This window comes from Pogona vitticeps, chromosome 2, assembly GCF_051106095.1.
Source record: "Pogona vitticeps strain Pit_001003342236 chromosome 2, PviZW2.1, whole genome shotgun sequence".
NCBI classification, from domain to species: domain Eukaryota; kingdom Metazoa; phylum Chordata; class Lepidosauria; order Squamata; family Agamidae; genus Pogona; species Pogona vitticeps.
The window spans coordinates 67,378,818-67,390,834 of record NC_135784.1 but is presented as its reverse complement, the minus strand read 5'-3'; the positions used below and the strand labels follow the sequence as shown (position 1 = coordinate 67,390,834).

At 38.6% G+C, this 12,017-nt stretch overlaps 1 protein-coding gene across 5 annotated transcripts in view; it reads left to right on the top strand.

The window, feature by feature from the left end:
• The window catches only part of CACNA2D3 (calcium voltage-gated channel auxiliary subunit alpha2delta 3), a 648,666-nt gene that overhangs the window by 496,006 nt on the left and 140,643 nt on the right, over positions 1 to 12,017 (top strand). For 4 of the 5 annotated variants that reach the window (XM_072989631.2, XM_072989630.2, XM_072989632.2 and 1 more), the window contains one exon: positions 170 to 244. The exons of the other annotated variant lie outside the window; for it this stretch is intronic. In XM_072989631.2, coding sequence (XP_072845732.2) covers positions 170 to 244 — 75 coding nt within the window. The remainder of the gene's footprint in view (positions 1 to 169; positions 245 to 12,017) is intronic. 5 annotated transcript variants of the gene reach the window in all.

Sequence of the window (12,017 nt, the reverse complement as noted above, 5' to 3'; positions counted from 1 at the left end):
GAGGTGCAAATAATGCCATATTTCTCCTACACAACTCATTCCCACCAAAGTGTTCTTGTGCAGCTGCCACTTATGCAAGAGAACTTCCTGGGGGGCAACGTCTCAAATGTTTGTGTAAAGTTTGTGAAGGTGGTGCTTATATATGTTCCTTTCTCCTGTACCCTTCCAGTTAGGTATTCATGGATATGCCTTTGCAATAACCAACAACGGATATATTCTGACTCATCCAGAACTCAGACCTTTGGTAAGATAAAGAAGATGCTGACTGATTTTATATGTACTCCAGTGCTAATGTTTACCTTCTTTTCTTCTTAGCATAGGCAGAATCTGGAGCTTATATTTTTAAAAAAGACATTATAATTTGTCTGAAGGCAGACTTAAAAAATGAAGGCATTAAAAATTATATTTCAGATGTTTTATTGTAAAAGCTGGTATGAATGATCACAATGGCCATTTGGATATGCCCAAGTTGTATGGTGAAAGAGCCAGACCCCAGTAAGTGCAGAAAGGCAAAGACATAAATTGCTGCAATTATGTATATTAAATTGAAATGGAATGTTGTATTCCTAACTGATAGCCCCTATTTGTCATATTTAAGTATACCTCAGTTTCAAAACTATGTAAAATTTTTATAAACACTATCTTCCTCCTCACCTGCTTTTAATACCGATGAGGCCCAAGAATACTTCCCAAGATTTTTTTTTCTCAAAGGGGCAAGGTTCTTTTCAATTAAACTTTTCTCCATTTCGATTATCCACAATAAGAAAAAAAATCTGGGGTGTCTCTTATATATTAAGGTTTACCACACAGGCTGTAGCTTAATGTCTTTTTATTTCTGTGAAACCCCATTTTGTACATGTTGTCCTCACTGAATCTTAGTAAGAAAATTGTACTGATTAATGTGACCCCTGTTGATAAAGGTGGGGTTAAACTTTTCTAACTGGTTCCCTCCAGCCAGGATGGTATCTTTTGTACTACTTGTACAGTATATTAATAGAAATTCTGCATTCATTAAGATTATTTTGCCTGTTAAAGATATTTACTATTTTTTGGTTGGACAACATGTCACAAAATAAAAAAAAATGATGACACTAAGACATGTCATTTTTTTCTATTTCCTGTAAACTGTCACTTTATTCTCCCTAATCTACTACTGTAATGATTATTTAAATTTGTTTTAAACAAATGTTGCTTGCTTGCCATCCTGCTCTCAAGGTGGCTGTAGGGCAGAATTTGCTAATGAATAATGAAAGTAAATATAATCTGTTATGTGTCTATTCAGAAATAAGCCCTATTGAGTTCAGTGGTATGGCCACCCAGATAGGGGTGTATAGATCTGCAGCCTTTATCTGTGGTCCAGAATTCTTGAGTACCTTTCCTCTGAGACCAAGAGGGCAATCCAAGGAAAGAGTGTTCTACAGTGCAAATACTAAACACTTCCAAATTAAAACATAACTTTTGTTTTCCTGCATGTATTAATTCTATCATAAAGGCTAATTAAATAGCATTTGGGAATGGTGGAGGGAAAAGCTCTACAGTGGAAAACAATGCTAAAATCCTAACATCGAATTAAGACAATTTACTATAGAGGGAAGTTATAATGAAAACAATATAGCAGAAAGCATGAAGTGAAAAGCTTACTGGGACTAGAATGTTCATATCCTAAATTTTGCCATGGCAACTTCTTGAAGAACTTTAACCACAGGACAAGATCATATAAGGTTGGTACTGCCTCTGAGAAAGCTCCTTCTCTTTCCTTACTTCACTGCACCTATAGCAAACACATGAGGTAAACAGAAGAGGAAATATTCATTTCCAAACTCATCTTGACCAGATGTTATAAGCTATGGGAATTGGAGTTTAAAGTCTAGAGTTGTGATCTTACCAAGTTGCACCTCCCAGAGTATAGTTGCAATTCCCATTGAGTTTCCTAGTGCAGTCTCTATAGGCAAAAGAGGAATGTCCTTCTAAAAAGCCAGTTTGTCAGGACTGATTCAGAAATAACAAATTTGGGATGTTTCATAAAACTTCTTGGATTAGATAACTGTATAGACCTTCTTGGACTGGACCAATGAATTAATTATATGCTCCCACATAATATAACCTCAGGTCAATTCCAACTAAGTGGTGACCTTTCCCTGTGCGTTTTTTTTTTTTTTTTAATGAAGTGGTTTACCATTCCCTTCTTCTCGAAGCACCCTGGGACTTTGTAGCTTGCTCAAGGCTACATAGGCTGGCTTTTCTCCTAGGAACTTCTGACTCCGCAGCTAAGTACTCCAGCTCATCGAGTGGGGGTAGTAACTGCATGTTTGAATGTGTCTCTCAACATATAAATATCACCATATTTATAAAGATAGGCTCTTAAGACGAATAGTAATTTTCCATGACTTGCTAACTTCCCATGTACAAGGAAGTTCAAGAGATCAAGAGTGTTCTGAGTGGGGAACTCTCTTCTGACAAAGATTACATTGCCTTTCTCCTCAAAGGCTTGCATGTGGATGGTTATTGTACACTCTTTGTGACTTTAATTATTTTCAGCTCCTATTCCCTTGTGAATTTGTCTGATTGGCTAATTTTGACATTCTTCATTTTTTCTACCTTCATTTTTAAATTTTTGATTAATGGTCGCTTTTTAAATTGTTTGTTGCCATGGCAGCCCATTTGAAACATTCAGAAGGCAGATTAGAAGTGGGCCCAGTAGGCATAAATAGAGCAGTTAAATGCGAGTCAAGCAGATAGGACGGCTTATTCTCTTCAGTGCATTCAGTTTTACCTAAACGAAAACCTGAAAAGAAAAGGGCAAAGCCTTTTAGAATATGCGAGCGAAGACAGTGAGTTTGAGAAACAGCTTTGTGTCTTGATTGCAAAATCAGTGTTTATGCGCCCAGGAGCACCTTCTATAGTTGAATGCTTCCACACCTGACACTTCCACTGAAAGATAGCTTTAGGTCAGATGAGCACCCTCTTCCCTTGTCATTGAGTGATGACATCTTTGAGGAACTCAGCCAGGTCATAGTAGGCTTCCCAGGTGGGCTTCCAATTTGGTTTTAATCAGGCTATCTCATTAGCCCACTCCTCTTCATAGTCTGTTTTCTCAATCCCTTCCCCGTGGGTCCTGGCCTCCTTTGCCTCCCTCCACTATTCCCATTATATTCCACCTTCCTGCCTTCATGTCAGGCTTCTATTTTCTGTGTCTATTCTTTCTTTCTTTCTTCTTTACTTTGTGCCAAGGGTATATGCAAACAATCTAACTTAGTTTTGGCATCACTATATGCTGTAAAACTAGCTAGTCTTCCTTCACTCTCTGTGGAGTCATTTGGATAAGCAGGATTTCTTAATATTATGTATGGTGTCTTTACTCCATGTTCAGCTAAAAAGGAACATAATGTAGGGCAGATATATCACCACATCTCCATTCCCAGACATTGAATTCAGCAAGAAAAGCTTGTAGAGATATTAAAGTTTATTACTGTTAAATATATTGGTGCAACATGCATGAATGCAAGTATTTTTTGTTCTACTGTAGTTTTGTAATTTTCTGTGAATATTTGACTTTATTTTCATTTTTGTTAAACCATCAGTAAGTCCAGATGCTGTATATCTGGCACCAATAAAATCATTCCTTAAATATCTCACATATCTTGAAAACCTTTTTAGAGTTGCTGTGAATTCATGGCACATAGACACAAAGATTAGAATTACTTTTACCAGTTTGTACACTGCTGCACTCCAAGAGCAGTGTCCTGGCCTTTCTTAAATAGTATGATACTATGAAGTTGTCTTCTTCTTCTTCATTGGACTAGATTGAGATAAGTAGTTTGGTATATCCTGTGCTCTAACAGCTATGCTAACTGCAGCCTTGTGTGTTTGTGGGTCTCGACCTGCATAGTATTGAAATGTCAAATGAAGTCATTTATAGTGATGTAATCTTTCAGAAACTTTTAATCCTGCTTTCTTCTTGTCAGTTTTTCCACGTTCTGTTTTATTCACATTACCAGAGTGCTAAGTGAGCTGTTGAAACCCTTGAACATCCATGTTAGTGAGTGTAATATTAATCACACTGAGCTCTCTCCAGTGTCTGTTGGTTGTGCAGTAAGATTCCCCAACTGGAGAGGGTGCAGTAGGAAATCCTGTCCCAAGTTGGTTCCAGAGAATTGTCTAACACTGTAGCAGATTTGTTTAGCACACTGCGGGGAGGAGAAGAAATTCACTCTTAGCTAAGCAATGGACACCACTGGATTCAATTCAGTATTTTATTTAAAGAGCCCTTTCTCTTTCATAGCCTTTTCCCACCTTACAATTTATGATAGAGAAGAATTCATATATACTGCTTTCATGTGTAACAAATGTGTATATTGCAGGAATAGTTAACTGGTCCCTAAGGGACCATACATCAATCCTAGCATGTTTACATATCAATGGCTAGCCACTCTCAGCTCCTATGAAGAAGGCAGTGGATATAAATCAAGCCATAACTCCATCACTGCTGCCACCATTGTCATCCTCCTCCTCTTCCTGATGTGCTCCAATCCAGTTGCAAGGATCAGAGCTCCAATACAAAAAAAAAAAAAAAAAAAAAAAAAACACCAGATTATTTGGCTTTTTGGATCCCATCTGCTTATCACCACAGTACATGCCCCTGTGTTTCTATCACTAGTTTTAATGAAAGCTGTCCACTTTTTGCAAGAAAACTAAATACACAAGCTTAAAAACATTTCCTATGACAAGACTGGAGGAGATTCTACACTGCTGTTCACCTGAGTTCATCGAAGGATTTTATTGGTATATCTTTATTTGTGAAGACAAATGTGAGAGTGCTCCATAGATGAGCATCAACCTCCAGTTTAGTGGTTTGGTGTGGTTTGTTTCCTGGCCAAACAGCTGATCCACAATTCAGTGGCACCCCTTCCAGCAGGCACCTACTTGGCAGCAACACCCAGAGAAGGCAGGGTGGGGCACTAACACCAAGTGGGCACTGATTGGAAGAAGGCGGGTCACTAAACCCCAGATCAGCTGTTCGGCTGGGAAATAAACCACACCAAACCAGCAGTTCATGCCCATCTCTAGTGTGATCCTAAAGTGTATCAATTAATGAATATCTAAGTACTGTATCACCAGATAACCAAGCTTGTTTATGATCTCATTGGAAGAAAGAAAATATCCTGAAGAAATGTTTAGTGTATTTCAGCATAATTTAATAAGGTTTCTGAATGAGCATTGCGTGCAGTACATGCAGGATATCATCATCAATCCTTTACTCAAAGGACACACCATCATATTTCCATGACAGATATCAAGTAATGTCAGTTCGTCTCATTTCACTAGGCAGCCAAATTGTCACAGGTTTTATTTAAAAGATGTTCTAAATGATGCAGCGAAAAGGATTTGAAACAGGAAAGATCTTTTGTAGAACTAGTTTGAAAACCATTTCACAGTGGTATATTTGGGATTTAAACAATATATACATATATATTCTACATAGTATTAACCAATAATGTACACAGTATAGACTGAGAGACAGATTCTCACAAAATTTATAATACTTTTCATTCCCTTTACAAGAAGACGTACAAAAAATGAATGAATGGTCCTGTTGCTTAGTATAGTAAAGCATGCTAAAGTCGGCCCTTTGAATCCATTGGGATTTGATACCATAGGTTCCATTTATTCAAATGTGCTTGCTCTACTTTTTACGTATCTTAGCATAGTAAATTGCAGTTGGAATAGGCCAGTTTGTATCACTAAAACATATGGAGCATTGATTCACCAAATCCCCATTGATTCTATAGTCCTACTCTACTGCTATTTACTACACTAAACAACAGTATTTTGGCCAATGACTAAGTAGTATAGAGTTAAATGAGCTTGTGCCTAATGAAGTATTCAAAACAATGCACTCTTTATTGTGTGATAAAGTAACCATATTGTATAAGATTTACAACTAGCAAAGGGAAGTGTATCATTTCTTCATCCTTTCTTTTTCTGTGGGTTTGCTATAAGTGAAGCCTCCCTCTTTTGTTTAAGAGGGAATTATGTAATGAATTCCAGCAACGATAAAAGATGCGAGACAGATTGGCAAATGATGTAATTTCCCTTCCTTGTTTTTATTCATGACAGCAGTTTTTTAATGGAAAAAAGTGGATATGTTTCCCTTCCTCACATCACTGCACATCTCTGGCTCATTATCATACACAATCATTCCAATGGTAAGTCCACAGATAAATAAAAGTGTGAGCCCAGAAGCTCACTTCATTATATTCATTTGGTTTGGTTTGGGTTTGGGTTTTTCTGTTTCATTTTATTTTGTTTTAAGATTCAGATTTCTAAAATCTGGATCCTTTTGTGCAGAATCATATTATCATAGCAAGAGAAACAACTCCAAAATGATCAGCATCCACTTTGTGTCACTTTATGTAAACTGTTTCACAATGTATGAAGTGTGTAGCTCATTCATGTGTTTCCTGATTTGAATGGGTATGCTGTGCAGGTTAGTAGTAACTTCGGGATGAAGAACAGGTTCAGTTAGATGAACATAAGTGATCAGCCATTAACCACTAATAACTTAATTATGCAAAAACCCCATTAGAGGGAGGGGGGAAGTAGCCTTTTAGTGTTTTGAACTGCATTATTTCAGTAAATTGAAATACATGTGGGCCAGAAGGCATCATTCATGTAAATAAAATATGACACAAAATTGCCCTCAGATCCTGGGACTAAGCAGACTATTTTGTTTTAAATTTATTAGCATGGATATTGTGGGAGCAACCAAGAGTCTAAATTTAAAATGATAGTATGAGTTCAGTGACTAACAAACAATTCAGTCATAATTTTTATGTGTAGAGCTAGCATGCAGCATGATTTGCATTTTGCTGCTTGATATTGGTTTGAGCCCCTCTGATGAATGTGGGTTAATGTGAGTTTCTTTAACCAAGCTGGTTTCCTCTGAAATGTTGTTGGACTATGGTCGTGGGTGATGAGACTTGTTAGTAGAAGGTTGGGTTTTCCCCCTGGTAAAACTAAGCTACTAATATATTGTGAAACAGTTTCCCTTGAAAGAGATGTTAGAAAAACTGGAAAAGTATAGCTGAAGAGAAGGTCTTGTCTCCAGCAGCAGATTGACTTGTCTGTTGATTTCACAGTGCAACATGATTATTTTGTTGACAGTCTTTATTTCTGTGACCTTCTATGATGTATTATGCTTCCATCAATATTGGTTTATTTATCTTTCATCAGTTATTTAGTAGGCTGTTGATCAGGCCTACATGCTGCAAAACGAATCTATTGTTGACTTCAAGAGAAGACAGTTTAGATTATGTTAGGCATGGTATATGTATCACCAGACTCTGTGGTGAAAACAAAGCCAGGGTTGGAGGGGTATGTCTCTGTTGAGTCAAGACACAAGTGAATCCCTGTTGTCCTTCTCGTTAGGTATGCTGTGGATGAACTGTGTAGAGATGAACATTAGATGGCAGTATCATACTGCTCAGTCTAATTGTCCAGTGACACAGATCCTTCACTGGAATCTGAGTAGACAGAGCCATTATTCAAAACAGATACTACATATATCTCTTTAAATCATGTATGTTTTGAATATGCTGTGTTTATGTAAAAAGTGAAAGTCAAGACTTGTATTGAATGTGTTTCTTTTTACTGTAAAACACTGTAGTATTAAAATGCAGAAACAAAACCCCACTGGCACTAAAGCATATATGGCAACAAGGAAGCAGAAACTCTATATGTTTCACTTTCTGCTACTTTTTTAAAAAAAGAACTCTGTTTAGCTTTAGTATGGAAATATTAACAGGAAATGTTTCCATGGTCCAATGAAGCAGCCTTGGGCGGAAAATGCATATATTGCAAAATGCACAGGGATTTTCTCCCGTCTTCACTGTAGGAAATCCAACAGGATTGGAAGTATCCCAACCGACCAAAAATTCTCTTGCAATTGATTCTGTGACTGAACTGCTTCTGCATCGCCCCATATGAGTTTCCCAGGTTTTAAGACGTTCGAGGGAAGCCTTCTCTTTTCTGTTGTGGATCAAAATATACTGTTGAGCACAGAATACACCAGATTTCTCCATCTTCAAATTAGTTCCTGGGTTTATTCTATCAGTTCTTCTGTCACATCTTAAGACACATTTAACATTCATACCTTAGGATATTGGATTCAGTGTCTCTACTCCACTGACAAGATTGGCTGTGTCACCAGAACTAGGAGGGAGTGAATAACACTGCCCCCCACCATGCATCCCTCCATGCATCCTCTGCAGTCCTGGGAAATAAGAGGTTTAGATGGTGCAGAGAGCTGCAGATTGGAGGTGAGAGAGAAGGAGTATACTTGTGCTAGTGTAAATCCAGAAGTACAATGTTCAATTTGTTGTTATAATGGTTTTATTTCCTACTGATTTTTAAATGCACAACTGGTTTTTATTATGACCTATGGTTTAGCCTCACACAGCTTGAGTGCAAGCTCCCTGAAAGACTGCATGTCCTGTGGATTTTAAGATGTTCCGAGGAAGCCTTTTTCTTACTCTTGGCCTCACCACCTTGCACCTCATGAGGACACATGAGGAGCCTTCTTGGTGACTGCTCCCTCCTGGTTGCAATCTCTTCCGAGGGAGGCTAGGGTGACACCCCCGCCCCCGCCCCCACCCCCGTCCCCTGCTGTCCTTCCACCAACTGGCAAAGACTCTTCCCTTCAGGCAGGCTTTTAGTAAGTAGCTGGCTGTCAAGGAAGAATATTTTAATCAGTGGTGTTATACCTTTTGATTTTTGAAATGTGTTTTTAAATTGTTTTAAATATTTGTTCCATAGCTTGACCACATGTTGGCCCAAATCCAGAAGTGAGTTACAATTAAAGCAGACCCTTTGGGTCAGTGTGGATTTTGTGAGTTAAAAAATCATCTGTAAGTTCCATTGATTCGGTGGACCTCTTATAGTTGCAATTTACTACTATGTAGATTTTAGTCATTGTGCTTTTTAACATTACAGTGGACCCTTGACTTACAGACGGCTTGACTTACAGACTTTTTGAGTTACAGACTTCTCTGGCCGCAAAATTTAGGTTTGACTTGCAGCCTGAGAATTGACTTACAGACCAGAAAAAAAACAAAATGGAACAAAAACGGCCTGTTACGGGATTAATCGGTTTTCAATGCACTGTAGGTCAATGGAGACTTGACTTACAGACTTTTTGACTTGAGAACCGCCTTCCAATACGGATTAAGTTCTCAAGTCATACATTTTATATGTATACATTTTATATTAATAATTGTCTTTTTAAAATCTTGTATCTGTGTACTGGGAGAAAGGTGGGATGTTAGTAAAATGAAAGAATATACCAAAGGATTTCAGCCTTGAACTTGGGAAAGTAGTGTGTACCTATGTACAGAGACATGACTCTACAGAGGTGTATGGCACTGAGATTAGAAGCTACAGTGAACAAACTCCATAAGCAAACTATAGACAGACCATACCTTTTCAGAGTTATAATAAATCAACCTCAGCTTATCAGCACAAACTGTAAATGTGGACAAAATTAGGGGCAGACCGTTTACATAGTATTGGGAAAGTTTGTGATTAAAGGAACACCTATCTCTAAGGTAACTCCTTCTGGGTTTTTTTCCTGTCGAACTGTGGCTGCTCCATACCAGTTTTGAAATGATTCCCACTGTAGCAAATGAAATTTAATCCTGAGCAATTATGAGAGAAAGACATTGGTGATCTGAATCAGGGCTAGAATGGGTAAATATGTTGGATCCCTTCCAAGGCCCGAATCCCTTCAGGGACCCCCACCATGCTCCTCCTCCTCTTTGCTGTTGCAGCCTGTTTGTTTACATGAAAACAGTGGCAAGAATTGGGAACTTGAGCAACTTATTTACTGATTTTTTTTTTCCTTAACTTCTCTTTAGCCTTTGGATAGGTGTATAGACTGCACATAAGGGCCAGGGTTGTGAAAATAAGCAGCGAAGAAGGAAGGAAAGAGGGAAAGAATCCCGTCAGTGATGAGGTCTGCTGGGGACATATTTCCTAAGGGCCTTTCACAACCTGCATCCAGAACTGATCCAGGAGGAATATGTTTTGTTTTATTTCCATTTTTAAAAGTTCTCATAGCTATTGAAATCAGTGCACTTTTCCCAGTGATAGATTCTCAGCTTGTTTATGGGAATTAAATTGAAACTGATTTTAGTGGTACCGTTACTGCTAATGAGGTTTAGCACTGTGTGAATGCTGCTAGTTCTGAGTCATAACCAATTGTGTATACAACAGTACCTCAGAATCCCTGGGTGATCAGTTCCAAGCACTCCCCCACAGATGCCAGAAAGCTCAGATATAGAAATCCTATATATAGCAAAGTCTCTGGTTCCTCCTAATAGCCAAATCTGGTAACACACATTGGAAATGCGTATTTCTGAGTTATTTAAGTGAATATTTTCACAGTAGATATCACATAAGAATGTTGATCTGAAAAAAGAGTAGTTGTTCTACAACAGCTACTACAGATGCTGCTGTAAATAAAAAGGAGGTTGGTTCAGATGTAGCAGTGAATTTACTCATCTGTCTCAGGGTGCAACATGTAGGCCACTTGTGTCAGTGACATCTCATTGACTTTGCTAAGATGCCCTAGTCAACAATATAGCTCATAAATCACACTATATTGATAAAATCTAGATTTTACACATTCATTCATGGCAGGAGGGGGGAAATTATAATTCATAAGAAGGTTTTCCCTTCTTATGAACCTCTCTCCTCAGATTATGTAAGGACAAACTCAAATGAAAGTGTAATTAGAGAGACAGTAAAATATGAGTCTTCCTTCAAAATGGAGGAAAATGCAGAATATATTCCATTTTTAAATATTGCTCTAGAAGTGTAGATGGGATGTGGTGTCATAAACGGACACATAAAAACTCTCTTATAGTTATCTGGAAGTTGAGTAATGGCAGCTGGACTTATTTCTTGTTAGATTGAAACATCTCACTAATCCTCGCTTAACAAGCGCCCCATACAACGACGAATCCGCATAGCGATCCCCTTTTCGGGATCGCTAATGCGGAGGCATACCAATCGTTCCAATGGGCAAAACTCGCATAGCGACGATCGGTAAGCGTTTCGCTTACCAATCTTCGCTTTGCGATGCCCGCGGATCAGATGTTCGGCGGTTCTAAAATGGCTGCGCGCAGCGTTTTCATGCCCTCCCCTCGCTTACCGAGGGCGTGAAAATGGCTGCCACTATGGAGGAAACTTCGCTGAACTGTAAGTTTAGGGCCCATTGGAACGCATTAAACGATGTTTAATGTGTTCCAATGGGTTTTTATGTTTTCACATAGCTAAATGGCGAGGCACCACTGTAGTTTCTTCCGTCTGAGGAGAGTTGGTAGGAGATCCCTGATATATCCTCCATGTTGGTTTCACTTCCCCCTGATCTGAATAGGCTCGTTAGAAGGAAAAAGGACTGGGGGTGAGAGATAATCCCACTTCTGCAGTCCTTCTCCACCCATTGTCATGGGTCATTGACAGTCATTAACAGTGGTCTTTCTGGTGTGTATGGTCATAATCTTTCTGGGGACAGATGAAATGGCTCTTATAGTTGGAAGTAAAATCAATTGGACTTGCTTCTGAGTAAAATAGTTTAGTGTTTTAATATTAGAATTTTAAAACAAGAGCAATGCTAGTGGCTTGGTTCTGGATTACTTACTTGTAGGCAGAGTTCTAACCGCAGTAATATCCTGTTGGATGAAAGTGAAGACCTCTGCTGATTCCCTTGATGCTTTTCTGGGTCCTTGCAAAAGCTGCTCTGAAGGATTGTTCTGTCCTTTGAGGATGGCTGCTGGTGGGTGCGTGCGTGAGAAGGTTCAGTAAATATCAAGTCCCCAGTGCTTCTTATGGAATGCTTCACTGGATTTCAAGGGATGGTCTGCATTCAGCCCAGTGACTATAAAAATATACCTCACATATTTTATTGTCCAGAAGCCAAGAGGCATGCATTCTTGCTCTTTTCCCATATAAATGAGTTT